This window comes from Notolabrus celidotus, chromosome 4, assembly GCF_009762535.1.
Source record: "Notolabrus celidotus isolate fNotCel1 chromosome 4, fNotCel1.pri, whole genome shotgun sequence".
Lineage (NCBI taxonomy): Eukaryota > Metazoa > Chordata > Actinopteri > Labriformes > Labridae > Notolabrus > Notolabrus celidotus.
Window position 1 is genome coordinate 39,942,507 of NC_048275.1, and position 26,367 is coordinate 39,968,873.

At 42.9% G+C, this 26,367-nt stretch overlaps 1 protein-coding gene across 1 annotated transcript in view; it reads left to right on the plus strand.

Annotated features, from left to right (window-relative positions):
• The window catches only part of LOC117811047 (cGMP-dependent protein kinase 2), a 58,036-nt gene extending 32,330 nt beyond the window's left edge, over positions 1–25,706 (plus strand). Inside the window, exons 10-20 of the mRNA XM_034681068.1 lie at positions 7,399–7,467; positions 7,981–8,079; positions 8,310–8,457; positions 9,632–9,768; positions 11,329–11,418; positions 14,543–14,684; positions 14,760–14,923; positions 15,279–15,401; positions 15,773–15,835; positions 23,271–23,337; positions 24,610–25,706. Coding sequence (XP_034536959.1) covers positions 7,399–7,467; positions 7,981–8,079; positions 8,310–8,457; positions 9,632–9,768; positions 11,329–11,418; positions 14,543–14,684; positions 14,760–14,923; positions 15,279–15,401; positions 15,773–15,835; positions 23,271–23,337; positions 24,610–24,705 — 1,198 coding nt within the window. The 3' untranslated portion in view covers positions 24,706–25,706. The remainder of the gene's footprint in view (positions 1–7,398; positions 7,468–7,980; positions 8,080–8,309; positions 8,458–9,631; positions 9,769–11,328; positions 11,419–14,542; positions 14,685–14,759; positions 14,924–15,278; positions 15,402–15,772; positions 15,836–23,270; positions 23,338–24,609) is intronic.
• The last annotated feature ends 661 nt before the right edge of the window (positions 25,707–26,367 follow it).

Consider the following 26,367-nt stretch of genomic DNA (forward strand, 5'->3'; position numbering starts at 1 on the left):
TCCCTGGAGATACGGCAGAGGGCTTTAAAACCTTACACCTTTACAGACATGCAGCAGCAGCACACATTACACTGTGTTTACAGACCCAACCTGGACCCCACGGTCTGTTCTGGGTCATTTACAGTGAAGGAGATATCTGTGTCTGCAGCCTGTAAGCTGAGCTCACATCAAATGTTATACCACATGCTGTTAGAATAGAAACAGTAGGAGTAGTGCAGGTTATCTAGCTGTTGATTTCTAAAGTTCTGGCTTATGGCCTTGTCACACCTTGACGATTTAGCCAGCATATGCCGATGTATAAAAAAATTGCCGGGTATGCTGACGTACGTCACATAAGTTATAGGTAAGTTTTGTACAAGTTAAGAGCACACTGAAGCACGCTGGTATATGTTGTTGTACGGCGAGTATGTCGAAAAGTTTTGTGCATGCACAACATTTTTCGACTGCAGCGTATGGATCATATGTCCGGCATACGCCTGCCATAAGTTGTAGGCAAGTTATGCGGTCGTTGACACACAATCTATTTTTACCTGCCATTTAAGTTTCAAAATGATAATAAGGACTTCCGGTTTGCTGATGGAGTAGTTGGACGTACGTGAAATCGCTCTCCCAGACTTAATGCAGATTTCCCATCCTAAAACTCGATAACGCAACACTTAACTGTTCAGTTATAGATTTATTTATTTATTTATTTAACCTTTATTTAACCAGGTGAGTTAATTGAGAACCAATTCTCATTTGCAATAACGACCTGGGCAAAGAGGCAACACAGGTGGCATGACAATAAATAAAAACAAAACAAAAACAGAGAGGACGTACAGACAGACCTAGAGACAGAACAATACAATACAAACATATGACAGCAGTGAACAACTTAAAAGCATTTTAAAAGCAAGTGCAGTGATGTTGAGTTATGGGGTGTATTAGGTTTTTGAATGTGGCGAATGGAATGAGAGAGGTCAGCTTAAGGGATTGTTGCAGGTGATTCCAGTCATTTGCAGCGGAAAACTGGAAGGAGGTGCGACCAAAGGAGGTCCGGGTTTTGGGTGGGATGAGTTTGATAAGGCTACTTGAGTGCAGGCTACGGTTTGTGTTGTGAAGTATGGTTAGTGACTGTAGATATAAAGGGGTTTTACCAGTGAGGGATTTGTAAATTAATAGAAACCAGTGTGTTTGTCTGCGAGAGTGGAGTGAGGGCCAGTTCAGCTGAGAGTATAGGTGACAGTGGTGAGTGGTGAATGGGGCTCCAGTGACAAAACGGATAGCAGCGTGGTAAATGACATCCAGTTTGTGAAGGAGGGTGTTGGAAGCAGACCTGTAGACTTTGTCACCGTAATCAAGAATTGTGAGGAGATGGGTGGGAGAAGAAACATAAAAGGCCTTAAAGGGGAAGAAAAAATGCCGAAATACCAAGATAAAGGTCCCTCGGCTGCGAAAGCTGACAACACTGTAGCACCTCAAGCGAGCAATGATGGCGCAGCTAAAGGTGCAAACGGACAGAAACAACCCGGCACAAGTTTAGATCCTGAAGATATAATGATGGCGATAAAAGATCTCAAAGATGACCTCATGGGTGATAACGAGAGCATGAGGCAAGAATTTAATCAAATGGTACAAGAAATCAAGAGCAAACTAGACACCTTTACGGCGGAGATGCAGGATCTGTCTGACCGGGTCGGAGACATGGGTGGAGCAGGTAGAAGAGTGGGCGGCGGAGGCGACCGAGGCGCTCAGCTCCTGCCTGGAACAGCAAAAAACACTGCAGCGAACGGATCTAGAGTCTAGGTCCAGGAGAAACAATATTTGCATATTTGGAGTAGCGGAAGGAGAGGAGGGAAACTCGGTACCAAAGTTCATTGAGACACTCCTGAGAAGCGAGCTGCCACTGCTGCAAGACCTGGAGCTAAAAAAATACAGCGGGCACACCGGTCTCTTGCATTTAAACCCAAACCCGAAGCCCCACGAGACCCATAATCATCAACTTTCAAGAGTATACTACCAAGGAGATGGTGCTAGGTGAAGCCTGGAAAAAAAGGAAAATCCAGCTGGGCAACAGAACTCTGTACTTTGATCATGATTACGCGACCGAGATTGTAAAAGTGCGCAAAGAATACAACGGAATAAAGAAAGTTCTGAAGGAAAAAGGGATCCGTTTCCAACATCGTACACGAGCATGCGGATCCACTGGAGCACTGGACCCTGAACATACACCAGCGCCCAGGAGGTGCTGCAGGACCTAAAGAAGCAAGGATTTTCTCTGGAAGAGCCGATGAACGAGGAGCGAGCCGGAGGCGCAGGGGAGAGGCTGCGTGAGCTGTTGGGGTGGCAGCGAGTAGCGGGTCATCGGGAGAAAGAGTCGGCGGCTGCCCAGAGAGCGAGGAAACGACTGCAGGACTTTCAGAGGGGACCCGCTGAGCAAGATTGAACGAGGACTTGATCACCATGATCAGGTATGATGGAAAAATCAGACTTTAAAAAGATGAAGGATTAACATTTTGGCCAATCTAAGTTTAGTAAGTGCCTGGGAGAGGCGAGTTTCATTTGAATAGGATGCGTTGGACTGTAGGTAAGGTGGAGTTATTTCTTTTTGACTCCTTTTTGGCCACCTTTAAGACTGGGCCCTCTCTTAGTGAGAGGCTTTTCCCCCAACCTGCCAACGGGGTCACAGGTGAGGAGGAGCTAGAGTCTCCCCCTCTTTTGGAGATCTGTTCTTGTATGTGTTCATTAGTTCATAAGTTTGTTCTTTATTTGTTACGAGGAGCTACCAAACCAATTAAGACATTGTATGTGCACAGTAGGATCTCATAACCTGAAAATCATCTCTTTAAATGTAAACAGCCTCAGAAATCCGGTTAAGAGGAGTAGGGTGTTAGCGAAAATGAGAAAGGATAAGGTGCAAGTCATATTTTTGAAAGAAACCCACATGTCTAAACAAGAGCATGATAAATTCAAAAAAGTTTGGGTACAATTTCCTTAGTTCTTGTAAAAAAAGGCATAGAGGAGGAGTGGTTACACTCATCTCAAACTCTCTTAACTTTGACCTCATCAAAGAAAATAGAGACAAAGAGGGCAGATATATAATTATTAAAGGAAGAATAGACAGCTCTCTGGTCACATTTGTTAATGTATACGCTCCACCCGAGAGTGACAGGACATTTCTTAAAAATTAGTTTGATGCAATAACCTCAGAAAGTGAAGGCATTTTGGTTTGTGCAGGAGACTGGAATACAGTTCTGAATTTTTCTCTTGATACAACAAGCAAAAATAGTCAGAAATCTCTTACGCCAAAAGACCTTAATATGTTACTTAAAGAAGCAGGGATGTATGATGTCTGGAGGAGCCTTCTTGCAAGAGAGAAATAATTTACTCATTACTCAGCTGCTCACCACGTACACTGAAGAATAGACTATTTCTCAATTAACAACATAGATAGGTGCAGAGTAAAGAAATGCTCAATAGGAACAGCAGACATATCAGACCATAATACAATCTACCTTACTATCAATATAAATAACAGACCAAGACACACTCTCTGGAGGCTAAATGTTGGAATTCTTAATAGTGAAACAGTGGTAAAAGAGGTTAAGAGAGAAATCAATGATTGTATAAAAGACAACAAAGATGATCAAGTGGACCCAACTATACTGTGGGATACTATTAAAGCGATAATGAGGGGGAGTTTAATCTCAAGAACCGCATATCTTACCAAGATGAAGAAGGCAAAATACGATGAGTTAGAAGAGACACTGAGGGGACTAGAGAAACAGCAACAGGAAGAGGGAGATAGAGGTCTGACAACACAAAGAAAAGAATATAAAAAACAGATAGGGGACTTCTTGGATGAGGAACTTGAAAAGAAACTGCGATTTGCAAGACAAACTTTCTATGAATCAGGTTTCGAAAGCAACAAAAATATTAGCCAGACATCTCAGGTCACATCAAATGCATCACTCAATACACAAAATTAGAGACCCCGTAACCAATAAAATAACCTATGAACCAAAAGAAGTTCAAGACATCTTTAAAGACTTTTCTTTCTACAAAAACGTATACTCACAGTCTGAAGTTGTAGAGGAAGAAAGAATAAAACAGTTCTTATTATCATTAGATCTCCCTTCAATAGGAAAAATGCAAAATGATAATTTAACGGCACTCATAACAAGTCAAGAATTGGACAAAGCGATCAGAAAACTGAAAGCAAATAAATGCCCTGGGAGTGATGGTTTTCCAAATGGGTGGTACAGGATCTTTAAAGACGACCTTGAGCCTGTAATGCTAGACTCTTTTAACTGGACACTCAATAAAGCAGTGACACCACCTTCATGAAAAGAGGCTATGATATCCGTCATCCCTAAAGAAGGTAAAAATAAAGAATGTTGCGGATCCTATTGTCCAATCTCTATACTGAATGTAGATTATAAACTGTTTACATCAATAATCTCTGCTAGAATTGAACACTTTTTGCCAGATTTAATAAATGAGGACCAGACCGGTTTTATAAAAGGACGACAAACAGGAAAATATTAGAAGAACCCTTCATATTATTGATCAGGCAAACAAACAAAAATTGACAGCGGCCCTGATAAGTCTTGACGCAGAGAGGCATATAAGGACCCAACCGCCAGAATCAAAATTAAGGGTCATCTGACGAGCAGTTTTAAACTGTTAAGAGGAACTCGTCAGGGCTGCGGCCTTAGTCCTTCCCTATTTGCAATGTTCAAAGAGCCTTTGGCACCTAGCAAGGGAAGAACATAAAATTTGATTATTTGCCGATGACATTATAACTTATCTCTAGGATCCTAATACATCCCTCCCCATACTTATGTCAGTCTTAGATGACTACGGTAAGATATCCGGCTATAAATTGAACATCACAAAGACACAGGTGCTATCTCTGAATTACAATCCAAATGAGTTAACCAGACAGAAATATCATCTAAACTGGGAAGCAAAGCAAAAACATATTTGGGGATGTTACTTACTCAAGACCTGAATAACATATATGAAGCAAATTACAACATTATAAACAATAAGCTACAGAAGGATATGACAAAATGGTTGACACTAGTACTGGACTTTAGCTCAAGAATTGAGATAGTAAAAATGAATGTGTTGCCCAGGCTGCTATATCTTTTCCTCTCACTACCAGTCAGAATCCTGGAATGTATGTTTACAGCTTGGGATAAACAAATATCTCGGCTAATCTGGGCAGGTAAAAGGCCAAGGGTGAAGTTCAAGACGCTTCAAATTGACAGGGAGAAAGGAGGTCTAGCTCTCCCGAATCTGAAAGTATATTTTTATGCTGCCCAAATGAGATACATTGTGTATTGGTGCTCTTCGGAGTACCAAGCTAGATGGAAACATATTGAGCTGAACGTGATGCCGTTTCAACACCAGGCGAGACTAGGCGGAAAAGAAAACACAGACAGAAAAGTGGACAATTTTGTTAAGAAATATAAACTGGAAGGAGACAGTACATTTCTAATCTGACCTTCCCAGAGCCCTAGATTTAAACCTGGAGTGATGGATAACACCTTTGCTAAATGGCATGAAAAGGGAATAACAGCTATGTATACACTAATAGAGAATAATAGGTTTAAAACTTTTGAGAAACTTAAACAAGAATTTAGACTTGAGAATGGGGACCGCTTTGGGTACCTACAGCTCAGACATATTTACGATACAGAAATAAGAAAAGAAATCTCAGCTGAAAGTAGCGAGGTGATTGAAACTCTGATTGGTGCATACAAAAACACTCCTTCAAAGATTGTTTCTAAACTTTATAAAAGTCTGCAGAAACAGAATGGAAACAATACATGGTATGTTAGGACTAAGTGGGAACTAGAACTGAATACCAACTTGTCGAAGTGTGAGTGGGATTCTATTTGCGAAACACAACAGTCGTCCACAAGCTCCAGAAAGTGGAGGGAATTTGGGTGGAAGAATGTTAAACGCTTTTTTGTCACACCCAAAATTAAAAATAAGCAACTTGGTACTCAGCAGCAATGTTGGAGGCAATGCGGTCAATTGAATGTCAATCACTCACATATTTTCTGGTTGTGTAAAATTGAAAACATTCTGGGATAGTGTTATTAGGTGTTTGGAAGATATTCTGTGTTACAAGATCCCAAGAGACCCCCGGATTGTGTATCTGGGCATGATCCCTAATGACTTGATCCCTAAAGAGGATATCTACCTTTTTAAAATTTTGATTCTTGCCTGCAAAAAGGCCGTTACAAGGAACTAGTTAAAAAGCGATCCTCCAAGTCCAGCACAGCGGTTGGCCATAGTGGAAGAAATATATTCCATGGAAAAACTGACACATTACCTGCGGACTAAAGCAAGGACCCATGATCAACGCTGGAATAAATGGACCGATTACCAGAATAAAAAGACCGGTGGTGATAACTGCTGTGCGGAAAAGACTTCATAAAACAACAATATAGATATTGAGAAGGTGCCCCTTACTGTTTGTTTGTGTATGTTTTGTGTATTTGTTGTGCTTTATGTTTGTCACTATTGGAAAAAAGCAAATAAAAATGGACATGAATTGCATGCTCACTTGTGCGTAATCAAATGGGTCAAGTGGGATTGCTGCAGAGGCTACTGTCATGAGGTTTTTGACTGTAGCCTTGGACAGACAACTTCTCATGGCTGTTTTGATGTTGTTCTGGAGGCTGAGCCCGCACTCTGCTGCCACACTGGAGACTGGAATTACACTTCAGCCAAAGTTTTGAAATCAGATTTGGAACATTTCTCCAATTGAAGTGATCAGAAGTCGTCAAGACTCTCTGAACGAGGGGTTTCCTGATCCCGCAAGCACTCGCTTCAACGGGAGGAAATCCCGCAGCATGCGCTCCTTCAGCACCACTGGTTCAGCTGCGCGTCTGTGACCATCACCAATAAAAGTGCATCTAATACATTGTCATTAATGAGCAGCAGCCTTTTTTATACTCTTCCTCTGCATTATTACGCTGCTGCGAGCTTTGCACAAGTGGACTATAGTTGGGCATAAGTTATGAATATGCTATGTATACGCCCAAAATTAAAGAAACATCAGCGTATGTCAGCGTGTAGAGGAATTTTTATACGTTGAGAAAACGCTGGCTAAATCGTCAAGGTGTGACAGGGCCATAAGCGCCTGTGAGTGTGTTTGGTACAAAGACCTGATGGGTGTGAGGAGTGCGTGGGCACTGGTGTGGAGACAAAGACATGCCGTAACACTGCTGCTGAAACCACTCTGTAGCTTTATGGATGTGTGTGTGTGTGCGTGTGTGTGTGTGCGTGTGTGTTGTGTGTGTGTGTGTGTGTGGGTGTGGGTGTCTGTGTATTTATAGTTGTGTTGTGTTGTGTTGTGTTGTGTTGTGGTTAACTGAACTCTACATGTTTATTCTGCAGTGAGGACGTTCGTTCAGCAAACATCATCTGCAATGAGAGCGACACACACTGTCTGGTGGTGGACAGGGAGTGAGTACTGTATGTTCATGTAACCTGTGTGTGTGTGTGTGTGTGTGTGTGTGTGTGTGTGTGTGTGTGTGTGCGCGCACGTGTGTGCGTGCATGTCTGGACCGTCTGTGTCACTGACGATGGTCTTCAAGTTAAAATGAAAGAAAAAGCGAACATGCACCATAAACCAGGGTGGGACTACACCGAGCTCAGCGTTTTAAAGACACAGTTTGCAGGACTGAGCGTGGAACATGGAACAGCATGCTGTAGTTTAGTCTCATCCAACTGGATCAACAGTTATCAGGGGAACATGACTTAACTACGGTGGCTGGGGAGGGCAGTGCAAATTTAGGATGAAGGATGAAACACATTTACAAGTTTGAGTTGGCGAAAGTTGGAGAAAACACAACACTTCCTGTGAGCTCGACTTCCTCTACTGTGAATACTGATCATGAAATCTATTCACTTATACAGCTTCACACTTCTACTCTCTCTGCACACACACTTGTTCACTCTTTGCCCCCTGCTCCTCAGTAACTTCAACCAAATGGTAGGAACCTACGAGGAGCTGCAGGCGTACCTCAAGGAATACATCGAAGAGCTTTCCAGGTGTGACGAGAGGAGAAATGCTCTGTGAGTGCACATCCTACACTACATGCCTTACTGTTTAAATCTTCATTGGTGAGGTGGAAATGTTGGTGCAGATCATTTAGTCATCATGTGTTTCCAGTTTTGGTAATGAGTCACTGATTTGAAGCTGCTTCTTTCTTTTCTTCAAAACATTCACTGAAGGCTTTAAAGCAAAAACTGCGCACTGATGGTAGTCCCGTGTTCCTCCTCCTCCTCCTCCTCCTCCTCCTCAGACCGTACTCACCCCAGATGGACTCTGCAGAGGCTCAGGAGCTGAAGAGACTGAGGGAGAGGATCAGTCTGCTGCCTCCACACCAGCCTTTCCAGGAGCTTGAGGTCATAGCTACACTGGGCATGGGAGGATTTGGACGAGTGGAGCTGGTGAGCTGCAGAAAGGTTCATCAGTCAGTCCTGGTCTCTCATTTATAAGAGTGGTACTTCATGAAGAATGGGCCTAACATGAGTCATGTTGTGGTTAGTATTGGTATGTCTTCCCTGGGACTTCCACCAGATCCGTGTCCGGTCCATCTCCAATCCGCTGCAGTCCGGTACGGAGCAGAACACCTTGCCCCCTCTTGCATAAGCTAACGACTGTCAGGACCTAAGCTAACGACATTCAGGAACAAAGCTAACAACTGTCAGGTACTAAGCTAACAACTGTCAGGAACGAGGCTAACAACTGTCAGGAACAAGGCTAACGACTGTCAGGAACTAAGCTAACGACATTCAGGAACAAAGCTAACAACTGTCAGGAACAAAGCTAACGACTGTCAGGTACTAAGTTAACGACATTCAGGAACAAAGCTAACAACTGTCAGGAACAAAGCTAACGACTGTCAGGTACTAAGCTAACAACTGTCAGGAACGAGGCTAACAACTGTCAGGAACAAAGCTAACGACTGTCAGGAGATAAGCTAACGACATTCAGGAACAAAGCTAACAACTGTCAGGAACAAAGCTAACGACTGTCAGGAAAGTCCTGGCTGTACGACTGTCAGGAACTAAGCACTAAGCTAACAATTGTCAGGAACTAAGCATACGACTGTCAGGAACAAAGCTAACGGCTGTCAGGAACTAAGCTAACGACATTCAGGAACAAAGCTAACAACTGTCAGGAACAAAGCTAACGACTGTCAGGTACTAAGCTAACAACTGTCAGGAATGAGGCTAACAACTGTCAGGAACAAAGCTAACGATTGTCAGGAACTAAGCTAACGACATTCAGGAACAAAGCTAACAACTGTCAGGAACAAAGCTAACGACTGTCAGGAAAGTCCTGGCTGTACGACATTCAGGAACTAAGCACTAAGCTAACAACTGTCAGGAACTAAGCATACGACTGTCAGGAACTAGGCTAACAACTGCCAGGAACTAAGCCTGACTTTGACCATGTTTTACAGCAACATTCTGTGAGAGTTTTACCTGAGAGAGAGATTTAAATAAGGAGATCTGACATCAGGTTTCAGTTCACAGAGAGTCTGTGTGAAGTCTGTGTTTACATGTTATGACTTCCTCTGTGAAGTGGATCAGGCAGCTCCTCTCTTGTGTTTCCAAGGTGAAGCTGAAGGACGAGGACACCACCTTCGCTCTGAAGTGCATCAAGAAGAAGCACATCGTGGACACCAGACAGCAGGAGCACATCTACTCTGAGAAAAACATCCTTCAGCAAACAAACTCAGGGTTCATCATCAAGTGTGTGACAGCACCTGACACACACACACACACACACACACACACACACACACACACACACACACACACACACACACACACACACACACACACAAATACACACACGGTTACATGATGTTTTTTAATTCAGAATTAATTATTCAGAATTAAATGGTTCGTAATTAAAGTTTTCTCCTTCGTGTTTACATGGAAATAGTAATTCCTAATTGAGGTTTAAATGGAAAACACGTTTAATCGTCTTTATTCAATTCCGCTTAAGGTCTGGGGGTTGTGAAGGGTTCTGATTGGACAGGGGCGGGTGTGACGTATTTATGTCTAACAGAAGAAAACAGACTCCAGTTCCTGCTTTGTTTATTTACGGTTACAGCATGGAAGACCACACAACAAGTATAAAATTTTGCTTTGATTTTGACGCTATTTTTTAAAAAGCAGCTCAACACAAATATACTGCTTCACTTCCGTCAGCTGAGGAGGAGAAGTGGGATAGAGGACCGGAGAAGGGAGGAGGAAGACCGTACTTTGGTGAATCAAAGCCAACAGTTAGTGAAACGGCTGCTCTACCTCAGCCCACTGCCACATCCCGCTCGTAAGCCCAGACAGCAGTGGATGAAAGTGTGAAGCAAGGACTGGTGGAACCGAATTCTCCTGACCGAGTTCACGGATGTTGAGTGGAAGGAGAACTTTCGGATGACCCGCGCGTTGTTTGTGGAGGAATTAAAGAGGAATTAATTTTAATTCTGAATTAAAGAGGAATTAAAAGTCTCATGTAAACGTAGCCATTGTGACTCTATGCGAAGAGTTCAGTGTCGTCCATAAGCTGGGCTGGTGGGTGTAGGAAGGGTCTCTCTCCCTCAATGCTCTTGTGTTCTTAAACAGTATTGGTTTCTCAGAGAAGTTGCTAAGGAACCCACCGTGAGAACGCTGCTGACCACTGCTCTGAGATTTATCTGGACCAGGACTCTGAAGAACAAAGGGCTTGTTTAAGCAGTCTGTTGACTGTCAGACGGAGAGAAAAGTTCAGCTGAGTTGTGAAGCTCACTCTGGTTTCAGCGATTCAACAGTCCTCCCCTCACAGCTTTGAACTTCACTGTTTGTTCTTTTCTTTTTATTGGGTTGATTGGCTATAAAGTTTGGAGGGTGAAACATCATATAGGCTGTATCAAATGTCTTCCCACCTTGTAAACTTGAATCTGCAGCATTACAGCCCCATAGAAGCTCTTTCTATTCATGTTATTGGTGACTCTGTCTTTACAGAGTTTTCTGTGTTTTCCTGCTGATACAAGACGTCAGAGCAAAAGCTGTTTCCACCTGAAGCACCCAGGGTACTCCCCGTACTTTTGGAAAGTACTCTAGCAGGAACCTTTTGAAGATCAAGTGAAGTCCTCATACCGACCTCCTACAGTCTTTAGTCCTGGGGTGAAGTTCATGCAGTGTTAACGCAGCTACGTTCAAGAATGCAGCTAGTTTGGGGTTTTCCTCACCGTGCAGGCGTTAAACAGACATGTTTATTTACTGCTTCAAACACAAAATTCACTGAAGAATCTTTTGGCTGTGTTTCAGATTATTCCGAACGTTTCGGGATGATAAGTACGTCTACATGCTGCTGGAGGCATGTCTCGGGGGAGAGCTGTGGACTGTGCTGCGGGACATGTGAGTGTAGGTCCTTTTGGTACATTTCAAACAGATAGCAGTGAAAACATGCAGATGTTTAAAGAGTGATGGAAGAACAGGATAGAAGCAGTGTTTGACTGCCTTCTCCAGCTGAAAGTTTCCAGTCAACCTCTGCCAACAGTGAGGCGTCACACGCTGGAGAACACAACAGTACATGGCTGCAGGACTCTTAAGGCTGATTTATACTTCTGCGTTAAATCAACAGCGTACCCTACGCCGGGGTCCGTGTAGCTCCCGTACCTACGCCGAGGCCTATGCAAGTAGCTGACTTGCACCTCCTCCAAAATGTAACTCCCCGTAGAGCCGACGCGGACCGCAAGCCCTGTGATTGGTCCGCTCGGCAGCATTGTCTTTCCCGCATTTACAGGATTTCCGGGATCCCGGACATCGGCAGAACATCGGCCGTGTATTTCATCTCCTCCTCTCTATTCTTCATGTAATCATGTCTGTATGATAAACAGCAACATGTATCAGCTGTAGATTAACAGAACACGCTCTGAATCTCTGTGGAAAAGTAAACAGAGATCGTAGCGGGACCGGAAGCAGGCGACCAGCTATCAGAGAGACCACACTGCCCTCAAGCGTTTCTGCAGAGATTTGCTCTTGACACATCAACGCACAAGTATGTGGGGCTCATGTCCGCGTCAGCCCCTGCTGCGTAGGGGAGACGCAGAAGTATAAATCAGCCTTTAAGGCCAAATTCCACCAGATCTGTGTTTGGTCCGTCTCCGATCCGTCACGGCACCGGATTTGCTAGGTTTCTATTCTAGTCAATGTGTTAACCCCAAGGGAGAAGTTCCCTTGGCTGGTGGTGAAGCTTTCGGCAGTGTGTCTGCCCCCTGGTGGCTGGCTGCAGTATAGGTCAAAAAATCCGTCTCCCCCATTCATTTGAATGGGGCTGCAGTCAAACTTTAAAAAATAAATACACGTCGTACAAATGTTTCTCCCACCCGTATGCCTTGGTTATATGTAGTTAGTATTTGACTGTTTTGTGTTCAAGGCCTCTTTTTCCTGAAAAGTTTCTTCTTCTTTAGTTATTAGAGTTTAAAAAACGGGCTCTTACTACCAGGTTTCCTTTGATTCACAGCTGCCGTAGAGGGAAACTTCAAAGGACACACAGCGTCTTATGACGCTACTCTGTAGGGCGGAGCTCGTTACAGTGGCTTCACAGGCTCTGGCTGCACAATGGCTGCGCCCAGGAGCAGGATTTTTTGGCTTCAGAACCGTACAACGGGAAGAGGCGATGCAACGCTGTCCATTTTCATTTACAGTCTATGGTTAACCCCCACTGGATCCGCTCCGTTGCGTTCCAGCTGCGTCTCTGATCCGGCAGGTCAGAACACAACTGATGAGATACGCAAGACTTCTATTTTTACCGGAGCACGATGCATCAATTCAGCACAGAGCAGATGGAGCGGGACAGGAAGTCAGGCACCAAAACAAAATAAAAACCTGGTTAATTTTCAGAATAAAACACTCAGTGTTATCGTTAGATCGTTTTTAACTTCACTATGACAAAAAAAAAACCATTTAGAGCGGAGGCAGGCCTGGAGTCGTCAAGTCAGAGGTTTTCTGAGGCTGATAGAGACAACATGGATGAGGAGAGGAGGAGGAGAATCCTTGATTCAGTGATTGCCGTGGGAAAACCTCGGTGACATGACTCCAGCTGTCTGGCGGTCCTGCTCCGTACTGCGTTCTGAAGACATAACCGGTGGGTGTTGACGGACGAGAGAGCACGGAGCCGAACCGCAGCGGATCGGAGACGGACCGGACACAGATCTGGTAGAAGTCCCACGTTAGAGGCTGAGGTTCATCACAGACTAGATTCAAACCTGCTCATGCTGATGCTGTTTTCAGCCCTGTGTATCATCCTTGTTTCTTTTGAAACTTGGAACAACAGCAAGGTTTCATGAAGACAGTTTCTTAAAATCTCTTCAAAGTAAATGTCAATTCCCTTAAAAACGGTGCTTGATTTAAAGCAGTCACTGTTCCCCTTTTTTCCCACTCTTTCATCAGGGTGGAATGAAGGCATTGCATGTATTCATGATGAGATGAAATATGATGGAGCTAGAGTCAGCTTTCATCTTATTTTATTTGAATTTGTTTTTATTTTATTCTATTTGAGTTAAGTTTAATTTAGTTTAGTTTAGTATTTTCTAGTTTTTATGTTGAATGTTTTTTTTAATTTCATTTATTTTTGTTTGGTGTATTTTCAGTTCAGTTTTAGGGTAGTGTAATGTTTACTTAAGTTTAGTTATATTTTATTTTATTTTAGTTAAGTTTAGTATTTTCTAGTTTTTATGTCATTTTATTTTATTTCATTTCATCTTAGTTTATTTTAGTTTGATTTATTTCATTTAATGTATATTATTTTTTAATCTTTTTATATTTTCTTTATTGAACTTCTGCTAAGCTTAGAATCTCTACAAAGTAAATTTAAAGACCCTGAAATTGGTGTCTGATTTAAAGCAGTCATTGCTCCCTCTGTCACCACTCTTACATCTGAGTGTAATGAAGGCAGTAGATTTATTGATGGTGAGTTGAAATATGATGGAGCTAGTCGGCTTTTATTTTGTTTTAGTTAAGTTTATTTTTTTCTAGTTTCTAAGTTTAGTTTAGTATTTTAAAGTTTTTATTTTATTTTATTTCAGTTAAGTTTAGTATTTTCTAGTTTTTATGTTATTTTATTTTATTTGATCTTATTTTGTTTTCATTCCGTTACGTTTCATTTAATTTATTTCATTTTAGTTCAGTTTGGTTCAGTTTCGATGTAGTGTATTCAAGTTAAGTTTAGTTTGGTTCAGTTTAGTTTAGTTTAGTTCAGTTTAGTTTGATTTAATTGAATTGAATTTGTATTATCTTTTAATCTTTTGATATTTTCTTCATTGAACCTCTGCTACACTAAGAATCTCTACAAAGTAAATTTAAAGACCCTTAAAAATGGTGTCTTATTTAAAGCAGTCATTGTTCCCGCTGTTCCCACTCTTTTATCAGGGTGGAATGATGCCATTAAATCAAAGTTGAGATGAAATAAGATGGAGTCGTCTTTGTTTAGATTCACTGGATGCATTATGACATTTATCTTTTTACGGTGACCTGTCAGGAGTTATTTTGATGATGCCACAGCCAGGTTCTGCACCGGTTGTGTCTTAGAGGCTTTTGATTACCTCCACACTCTGGGCATCGTCTACAGAGACCTGAAACCTGAGAACCTTCTTCTGGATGCTGAGGGTTATGTCAAAATGGTAGGCCCCACTGGTCTGAATATTTCTAGTCTGTTATCATTTCTGGACCTGAATAACTCCTTTGCCTCTCCTCAGGCAGACTTTGGCTTCGCTAAAAAGATCGGCCGTGGAAAGAAGACCTGGACTTTCTGTGGTACTCCGGAGTATGTGGCCCCGGAGGTCATCATGAGCAAAGGCCATGACTTTGGAGCTGACTGCTGGTCTTTGGGAATCCTCATATTTGAACTGCTCACTGGCAGGTAAGTCACATATGATGAACTCAGTTATTGCAGACATATGCACTTTAAAGCCTGAATGAGTTTGTATGTGTTTACTTATCAAGCCCTTCACTTTCAGACTTTGAGTCACAGCCGGTCCAAAGCTCCTCTTATCTGACCGTCACAGTGTGGAGTGGGACATAAGATAGCATACCACCCTGTTACAACTTAGGGCCTGATTTTTAAAGGGCCTCATGACCAAAAGAGACAGAGACATGTCTAATTCACAAAGCATGCACAAAGGGTTAAAAGACATCAACATGTGCTGTCTGCTCGTATTTTAATGAGCTGCTGTGTGAAAATCTTATTCAGAAACCCTGTTGTTGTTATTTTTCAGCCCTCCCTTTTCTGGATCAGACCCTATAAAGATCTACACCATGGTCCTCCACGGCATGGAGAAGGTGGACTTCCCTAAGAGAGTAGGAAAGCGTCCAGACGACCTCATCAGGAGACTCTGCAAGTACGCTGAACACAGAATCTCCAGCTCAGTGACTGATCATGTTAAGACACCATGAGTGAATCCCTGTGAGACTGCTGGTTTGGACCACATGGCGATGTTTCATGGAGAATTATTGTTGGATCATTTTGTCGTAATGTTGTTAAACAGTCACTGTGACGATGGCCGCGTCCACATTCATCATGATGTTATCGCAGAAGTGACAGGATCTAATTGTGTTTCTGGCTGTTCATGCTCAGTTTATTAATCCATTCTTAAACTAACTAAATCCAGTGTGTGTCCTGGTTTTCTTCCTGGCTTCTATTTTCAGAAAGGGAACAGAAACAGGAAATGAAACCTGACAGTGGACTAATGATCTTTTTGATTTCTCTCAGGCTGAACCCAGTGGAGAGGCTCGGGAACAAAAAGAATGGCATCATCGACATCAAAAAACATAAGTAAATCCCCTTCTCATAACGAAGCAGTCTTTATGTCTTTGGACATATTGGACTATAAACCTCTATTCCACGGCACAGCACACATTTTAAACAAAGGGGTTTGTCCTAACTTATAATGACAACGAGGACAATGTATTGTCAGGTGTGTGTCCACCTAAGAGGAGCTAGCTAAAAAGCAGTTCTGGTGTCTGCGTCGTGATATACGACAATACACATAAAATTATATCAATCAACCAATCAATTTATCAATCAATCAATCAACCAATCATCATCATAAGATCCAGTCCCATCATACAGACAGGACACAGTCTGATCTCATCTTAATCCACCACGAGCAGAGCACTTTGCAGCATTTAGCAAGTTACATTGGCAAGGACAAACTTCCTTTAACAGGCAGAAACATCCAGCAGGACCAGACTCATGTTAGACAAACATCTGCTGAGACCATGTTTGAGAGAGGGATAGAGGGCAGCCTCCAACACCACACATTGAGATTCTTTCTAGATACTGTTGAAATTGAACACACATGGAACTACACTTACCTAGGCCTTAATATCAGCGCCACAGGTAACTTCAACAGTGCTTCGAACGACCTGAGAGACAAGGCCAGAAGGGCTTTCTAGCTGTTGGCTACAAGGCTCAAAGCCCGTCTCTTTACCACACACTAAGTTTCCACAGCTGTGTAAACTCCAAAAACACTGACATGTTCAGCTGAAGGTCTCCAGTTTACAGGGTCACTTTTAAAAACGTAACACCGGGAGAGAGGCATTCACGGTGGGCTGAGAGAAGACTACTGTTACAAGCTGCTAAATCAAGAGAATCACAGCTTCTTCTTTTTGGAAGTACACACACATACAAAAAAGATAGAACAAATAAAAACTAATGAAAGAAAGAGAAATCAAGTGAATCACAGATGTGTGTGATGTTATTGTGGACGGCAGGCGGAATAAAAACACTGCAGTTAATCTACCAATCAGACACGTTCAGCATTGCAGGCCCCGTCCCCCAAAAGACCCAGGACCTTTGAAAAGTACTACCCCCCTAGCAGGGGCTTTTTAGATAGATAGATAGATAGATAGATCTTTATTTGTCCTTAATAAGGAAATTTGTTGCCACCGTCTGTACAGGAATACATGTATGAACACAATAACAATAACCATAAACATCCACCCAGCCTCACAGCAATGGTGCACCACAACCAGACACATATGCACACACTGGACACATATAAAACACACCGAACACATATGAACACACCGGACACATATAAAACACCGGACACATATAAACACACCGGACACATTACAATGGCATTCTGTTTAGCAGTGCTATGGCCGATGGGACGAAGCTTCTGCCAAACCGGGCTCGCCTACAGTAAGGGGATCTGTATCTGCGACCGGAGGGGAGTAGTGTGAAGACTGAGTAGAGGGGGTGTTGGGGGTCCAGTGTTATAGTACATGCTCTGTGTATGATGGCTCTGTTGTTGAGGTCAGACAGGTTGGGTGTGGGGAGGCGGATGATTTTGGTGGCAGTGTTTGTGGTGCGTATGATTTTGTTTTTGTTGGAGACAGTTAGCATGTTGTAGTAGCAGGGGGAACAGTAGAGGAGAATGGGTTGGATGATGCTTTGGTACCGTAACAGTAGAAGGTGGGGGGCGACAGAAAGTGCTTTAAGTTTGCGGATGGCAGACAGTCTTTGTTGGCAGCATTTGTGAATGTCAGTGGTGTGTTGATCCAAGTTGAGTTTACTGTCCAGGGTGAGTCTGAGATATTTGAAGTGATCCACTATTTCGACTGCTTGATTGTTGATGTGGATGGGGTTGTGAGTCGGGCTGTGAGTGCTGGAGGAGTGAATGACCAGTTCTTTTGTTTTTTTAAATGTTCAGCTGAAGGTGATTGTCCGTGCACCATAGTGTGAAATGGGAGATGGAATCCTGGTAATTTAGAACAGAGTTATTGTCATTAAGGAGGGCAAGTATGGCAGTGTCATCAGAGTATTTGAAATATGTTGTGGTTGTTGAGGGGCTGATGCAGTCATTGGTATAGAGGCTGTACAGGAAGGGACTCAGGACACAGCCTTGTGGTCTGTTGCTGAGGAAACTGTGTATCCAGTGGATGAGAAGTGGAGCGATGTTGAGATGGTGGAGTTTACTGATCATCTGGTGACGTTGGATGGTGTTGAAGGCAGAACTGAAGTCGATGAAGAGGAGTCTGGCAAAGTTATGGGGTGATTCAAGGTGTTGCAGGAGGGAGTGAAGGAGGCATGCCACAGCATCCTCAGTCCCCCTTTTGGCCTTATAAGCAAACTGATGCTGGTCCAATTGCGGTCCGACAATTGGGAGGATGGTGTTAAGGATCAGTTTCTCCAGGCACTTCATGATTAATGAAGTGAGTGCAACAGGTCGGAAGTGGTTGAGTTCAGAAGGGCGAGGTTTTTTGGGTACCGGTATGATGGTGGAGATTTTTATTTGACGGTTAATGGCTTTTAGTGCATCCAAATCCTGCTTGTGAAAGGCTGTCTGCTTTTGCTTTAAACTGTGCTTAATGTGTTGAGTGATCCAGGGTTTTGAGTTTGGGTATATCTTAAATGTTCTCACCGGAAATGTTGTGGCTGCGCAGAAGTTAATGTAATCCGTGATGATGGAGACTCTGTCAGACAGACTGCCTTCAAAAATGTCCCAATCTGTGCAGGCAAATGAGCCCTGCAGTTGCGACATGGCGTCCTCCGACCACTGTGTGGCGCTGCAGGTCTGTGGCTTGTGGCGCTTCAGCACCGGCTTTTAATGCGGAAGCAGATGGACAATGTTATGATCTGCGAAGCCAAGCGGTGGATGAGCCCGAGCGATGTAAGTGTCAGTAATATTCCCATAACATAAGTCCAGGGTGTTCCCCCCTCTGGTCGGGATGTCTACACACTGCGGGAAAGATGGCAGAACACCATCAAGTCTGCAGCTGTTAAAATCCCCCACGATAAACACCGGAGCCTCCGGGTATTTACCCTGCATGCTATTAGCACAGCTAGCCACTAGCTCCGCTAGCACACAGAGACGCGGACAGGCGTACAGGAGTACAGACGGTGTTGTCGCAGCAGAGCATGCGCCGTAGCCTTTTCAAAGTGATAAGCACACGCAGTTTTATATTTAATGCAGTAAAACAATTTCATCTGAATAATCTGACTTCAGACTCTGTTCATATATGATGTCAGGAGAGATAATCAATAACTGTCATCAGTATTTTATATATAAAATCATACAGGTAGACAAAGTGTCCTGCCCGTCTCTTCTCCACTGTAGGCTTAACCGCAGCCCCCCCCCAGCGATCAGCTCACAGAGCTCTGTGATTGAGCGAGCTGATTGGTCAGTGGGTGGAGTTTTCTACAAACTGATCTCTGATCCTGAGCACAACCTGAGGGGTATACTACAAAGCAGGATTTGCATTTATCGAGGTAACTTCAGGGTTAACTCTGGATTTTCAGTACTACGAAGGTGGTTCACTCCTTACCAGGGTAGATCACCATGGTTTCTCATGCTGAACACCTAACCTGCTCTGGAGCAGGTTATGCTCAGATCAGAGATACGTTTTTAGAAAACTCAACCCACTGACCAATCAGCTCGCTCCATTACGGAGCTCTGTGAGCTGATCGCGAGGGGAGGGGGGCGAACTGTGGTCAAGCTTGCAGTGGAGAAAAGACGGGAAAGACACTTTGTCTACCTGTATGATTTTATATATAAAATACTGATGACAGTTAGGCTATTGATTATCTTTCCTGACATCATATATAAACAGAGTGTGAAGTCAGATTATTCAGATTAAATCGTTTTACTGCATTAAATATAAAACTGTGCGTGCTTATCACTTTGAATCATGTTCTCATTGTTATTAGTCCTTTAACCACAGCGCTCAGTTTGATACCGTCAGGACTGCAGCTAAAATATTACATCTAAAACTGTCACACACGACAAAAAATGAAATCAGAGAGAGAGATCACTGTCAGGAAATAGACAGTTATTATAGTCAGATATATCTGCTCTAAGATGGGAAATGAGACGTAATTTGCGCATTCAAACTGTTTTTGTCCCTCAGTTCATCCTTCATGTTTCAAACACAGCTGTGTTGAAGTTAATCTGGATTATGTGTTTAACTTCTTCATATTTTTCTAATATCAGTGCAGTGTTTAAAATTCATGTTGATGTGCTGACGGCAGACTGTCCGTGTCTGTGATTGGTCACATGTTGTCTTCTCCACCCCGTTCATGTGAACGCGCTCAGGGTAATTCTGGATTGACTCAACATGTTGATAACCAGCTTCGTGTGACAGTTTAGCCGATCTCCTTTGTCCGGTTCAGTGAAGACGGATCAGGAGAAGATATCTAGGAGATGCTGAACTTGCTTCGTAGTATACCCCTCTGCTCCGGAGCAGGTTAGGAGTTCAGCATGAGTAACCATGGTTATCTACCCTGGTAAGGAGTGAACCACCTTCATAGTAAAGAAAATCCAGAGTTAACCCTGAAGTTACCTCGATAACCGCAAATCCGGCTTCGTAGTATCCCCCTCAGTTCTGCATTGAGTGACTGATCATGTTTCATGTTGTATTTTACTTAAAGCCTATGATGTTTAGTGTTTAACGGAAATATTGAATCTTAGAAAAATAACTTTGAACTGGTTAGAGAGCAGAGACAACAACAACAACAACAACAACAACAACAACAACAACAACAACAACAACAGTATGTTTAGAAAGACTGTTAGACATCCCTATTCAAATCTGGCATCAAATACTGGACTCCGTTATGGAACCCATTTTTCTGTATGGTTATGAGATCTGGGGTCCTCTCGCACACCATGATTTTTCTAAATGGGACAAACACCAAATTGAGACAGAATTCTGTAAATCCATCCTCCGTGTCCTTCGGAAACCCCCAAATAATGCATGCAGAGCAGAATTAGAATTACCCTTTAATCATCATCAAACTTTTAAATTTTACAACCACTTCAAGAATAGTGATCCTGACACACTCCATTACAAAGCCCTGACCTCCAGAGAGTCTTCTGAGAGCTGCCCCCTCAGACACATGGTTCTGGGACTGTACTCCCAGGAAGAGCCCTCAGACAGAAACCCAATCAGAATCAACCAAATGATTCAAAAACAAAAAGAAAACTATTTAACACATTGGACAAAATCAACCAAAAAGCCCATTACCGTGCCCTACAGAGAGTTTACACTGTGGCAGAATATCTGAGCACTGTGACGGATCCAAAGCTGAGGAAATCTTTGACCATGTACAGACTCAGTGAACACGACCTCGTCATTGAGAGAGGACGCCACCGACAGACCTGGCTCCCCAAAGAGGACAGAGTCTGTACCCAATGCACCCAGCATGAGGTGGAGACAGAGCTCCACTTTTTAACCACCTGTCCTCTATACCAGGATATCAGAGACACATTATTCCCACTGATCACAAACACACACAAAGAATTTCATTCATTTGACAACAAACACAAACTGATGTACCTGCTGGGTGAGGTATGGGAGAACGGGGTTGGTTGTCACACTTTTTACTATTTTGATGATTGCTCATCATCAAAACATCTTTCAATAGTCATTCCTACATTAAATTGAAGCTTAAGGTGTTGGCTTGAAATGTGTATACCTCTCCTTTTCTAACTCATTGTAACAAAGAGGCAATTACCTATCAAAGACACTCTGACACATTGTGACAACCAACCCCATCACGGGGAAGGTTGTCACACACTATGGGGTTGGTTGTCACAATGGTATTTCAATGGGAAAAATATTTTTAAAAAGGCAAGAAGGCAGAACTAAATTTGAAAGTTTAATTGCACTGACAAGTGATAGGCCTACATAACTTAATGCATTTTAACATAAAATGAGCAAGGACCATGAACAGGACATGGACATCTTCAGGCCTATATAACAACATAAAGAACAAAACAAATAGGCCTAACAATAATGGCCTACTCAACTAGGTGTTACATGTGACAACCAACCACAAAGAAAATGTGACGACCCAACCCCAACTGGAATTTTTTGCTAGCATCAAGGCTAACAACCATCTAACAACTATTTAGCAAGCTAATAAAAATCTAAACTATAGCTTTCCCCTCACACTGTGTAAGGGTAACACTTGTTTTGTTATAAACCCATCATTTAAAAGCCTAGAAGAAAAATACTGAGGAGCTGAATATTTACTATTTGACATGAAAAACACAAAAAGTCCTCTCATCTTAAGTTCAGCTGTCTTACTCCAGAGAAGACTATGTAGGTGAGCTCTGATCCTAATTCTGGAAAATTCTGGAAAATTCCATACCCCAATTTGAGAGACAGCGCCCTCTGGTGGCAAGCTATAACGAGTGTGCCAACCAACCCGTGTGACAACCAACCCTGTTCTCCCCTACCACAATGTGCAAACACTGCAGCACGCTATATCAGCTGCTGCGAACGGAAGAGGGCGTCCAACAGCTCCAAACCCCCGTGAACATCCCTGCACCATCATCTAATCAGACCTGTACATACACACACCACAGAGAGATTCTAACCAGATTCTCTATTATTTAAGACTGTAATCACCCTATTGTTTTCATTCTGTTTATAATTTGAATATATTGAATATACTATTTATCTTGAAAAAGCTTTCATATTAATTCTTGTTGATTTATTTGTGATTGTATATATTGTTTGATGTGATTTTGTTTATTTTTTGGCAATATTGTTTTAACTTTCATGCCAATAAAGCAATCTGAATTTGAATTTGAATTTTAGAGGCAGATGAAGAGAGAGAGATGATAGTGGTGAGATGGATAGTAGTAGTTGTAGCAGCTGGAGTCTGGCACGTCCACAGCAGCGGAGGAACCTACGAGACAAGGGAGCTCAGGGACTCCAGAAAGGTCTATGGTTAGTAACTTTAATGGGACAGGAAGAGTCAAAGTCAGTGATGGGGAAGGGATCCCAGTGTGTCAGTTCCCCCCAGCATAACTAAGAGCTGGTCCAAGCCTGATCCAGCTCTAACTATACGCTTTATCAAAAGGAAAGTTTGAAGCCTACTCTTAAAAGTAGAGAGGGTGTCTGCCTCCCGGACCCTGACTGGTAGATGTTTTCAAAGGAGAGGGGTCGGATAACTGAAGGCTCTACCTCCCATACTACATTTAGAGAATTTAGGTACGATCAGCAGGCCTGCATGTTGGGAGTGTAGTATTCCAGTGGTGCCTGTCCATAAAATCTGTGAATAATTGTGATAAATATGGGAGTTGTGTCTTGTTCTTAAAGAGCTGAGCAGTGTTTCAATGAGAGGACTGATTTTCATGCAGTATGAAAACACTCACAGGATGAGGAGCGTATACAAACACTGTAATCACGCTGAGATGAATGAACTTCTGTTTTGTTTTGAGTCTCTTTGTCTCGTGTCCCTGGTCCTGTAGGTGGTTTCAGGGCTTTAACTGGGAGGGTTTGAGGCGTCACAAGCTGCTGTCTCCACTGAGGAGAGAGGTAAGTATGGCTGCTGTTTAACAAGCATATCAGAATGTGATCACCTGGTTTAACTTCTCTGTGGAGGATAGCTGCATGCTGCTGAGGATACTCAGTGTGAAGAAATAGAGCAGAAGACTTCAGAATACTGAGACAATCTGATTATTTGTTCAATAAATGCTCAAATCTGCATCACTCTGGAATAGGAAGCATGCGTTCAAGTTGAGGGATGGGACTGGGAAAGGAACCGTTAAGCTCATGGACAAATGTTGCTGGTATAAGCTTTTAATGTTTACAGTCCGCCTTGATGCAGGGCTTTCAGTACGTGCCGGCTGTCTGTCAAACAGCAGACTGGTCACATTTATATAGCTGGCTCCATTTTTTAATGGATTGGTTTTAATAAAGAAGTTCTGTCACCAAGTTCAACTGACGTCACCACGTACATGTTAAAGCTCTCTTCTCCACTTCAAATTCATGTCAGCATGAGAAATATGCTCGTCTGTCTGTCTGTGTCAGCCCCGTCCCAAGTGTGTGACTGAGGAGACTTCATTGTTTGATAGATGTTAGTAAAATATTTACAGTCAAAAAGTCTGGACACACCCTGACTGCAAGGGGCAGTATGCTTTAAGTTAAACACTATGCATGGTGTCTTCCCATAACCTGACATACTGGCTGTTTCCGAAACCGCCTGCTACATACTACTTACTAATGTAGTAGGCAGTAGGTATTGCCTACTACATACTGCATTTGAATTTAGTATGTAGTATGACTGTTCTGTTCGATCTGTGTTGCAGTATGCTGGGCCAGACGTCACTAGATATCCGGTTTCGGAAAGCGGAAGTAAACAATGGCGAAGCCGATAGAGAAACTGCTTCTTTAGAAACGGATTTCCTCCCGTCAAAAAAGAAGGAAAAAGAACTGGTCCGATGGATACTGTGAAATTTTCCAGAATCAGTAGACATCCAGGGAGTTTTGGCATACTGCAGATTTTGCTCTTGTTCACATACTACTTACTACAAACTGAATTTTGGCCAAACCAGTATGTACTTCTAGTATAGTAGGCGGTTTCGGAAACAGCCAACGTACATCTCAATGCAGTGAGCACATGATTTTAAAGGTACCAGACACTACCTGACAGGTATGTGTGTTTGTGCGTGCGTGCGTGCATGTGTGAGTGCGCGTGTGCGTGTGTGCATGCGCGTGTGTGTGTGTGAGAGAGAGAGAACATTTGACCTGTAATAACATGGAGATCTGCTCATGTAGAGATATATTGATGTTTTGTTGGTTCTGCAGCTGAAGGGGCCGATGGATCACAGTCACTTCGACATGTTCCCTCCTGAGGCAGAGGAGCCTCCAGATGAGCTGTCCGGCTGGGATAAAGACTTCTGAAAACCAGCACTGACGTGGGTTAGAAAGTTTAGATCTGACTCTCTTTCTGTCACAGCAGCTTGATTTGAGCAGAGCACATCACCTGGTTAGTGATACTAAACAGGTAGTCTGCTGTGAGGGAAGTTTATTCATCCTGCCAAATGTACAAACTTTATAAATACACTTTCTGTATAAAGATCTAAATAAACCCAGTGGGTTTATGCTAAGATGCCAGCCGCGGCACCAGCCGCCACCTGTTGTTTATGGGGACATGGAAAGCGTTTGTGTCCCACATGCATGAAGCATGAAGGAACCGTCACTGTGCTTCTTCGGAAAGACACCTCCAGTGTTGGTATATGCGAGTCCAGGAACATGAACACCTGCCGGCGCAGAGACTGCAGATGCTTCAGTTTGGGATCCTTACATCGCAGGCTCACGGTCTTAAAACCACTTGCAAATTTTCGGAACCTCCGGAGCTTGTTCTCCAGCAACTCATTAGATATAAACTGTGGAACACCAGAGACGGTGATCCGCGTGGAGGGAACTGACAGCTGGGACACCTGCACAAATAAGTCCCTGACAAACACGCAACTCTCTACCAGGTGATGAACATGACACTCATCTTTCAAGAACACCACCACTGGAAGTAAAACTTAGTTCATCATGTCCTACCTGCTCACTGGCAGCCAAATAACGTTATTATCCAGCGGGACTATCATTGCTACCTGCCGGATAGACGGAGGTGGCATCTCAGAGGACGCAATTCCTCCTGAAAACACCTGACAACACCACTGATCACTCAGCCAAACACTCAACAAACAATAGAAAGAAAGCTTACCTGATCATGCACATAGGACAGATGGAGAACACAGAAGAACCGAAAAAAAGGGACAGCAAACATATCAAAGCTCCATGCCACTCACACTGACCACAAACGAAAAGAGAAGAGAGGAGATTAATGGATGGATGGATGGATTGATGGATAGATGGTTGGATGGATAGATGGATGGATGGATGGATGGGTGGATAGATAGATGTATAGATGGATGGATGGATAGATGGATGGATGGTTGGATGGATAGATGGATGGATTGATTGACGGATGGATGGATGGACGGATGGATGGATGGATGGATGGGTGGGTGGATTGACAGATGGATGATGATGGATGGATTGATGGATTGACGGATGGATAGATGGATTGACGGATGGATGGATGGGTGGATGGATGGATAGATGGATGGATGGGTCGATGGATGGATAGATGGATTGACGGATGGATAGATGGATTGACAGATGGATGGATGGATGGATGGATAGATGGATGGATGGATGGATGGATAGATGGATGGATGGGTCGATGGATAGATGGATAGATGGATAGATGGATAGATGGATAGATGGATGGATGGAAGGATGGATGGATGATGGATGGATAGATGGATGATGGATTGATTGATGGATGGTTGGGTGGATGGATGGATGGATAGATGGATAGATGGATGGTTGGGTGGAAGGATGGATTGATTGATGGATGCCACTTTTACAACTAATACTAATAATATTATTATAATAGTAGTCCTTATCTTCCTTATTAAAGTCCTTAATGAACATCTTTATTAAGAAATGGACACATTTCTTTTTTCATGATCTTTTTAAAGTTGTTTTTAATCATTTTTATTT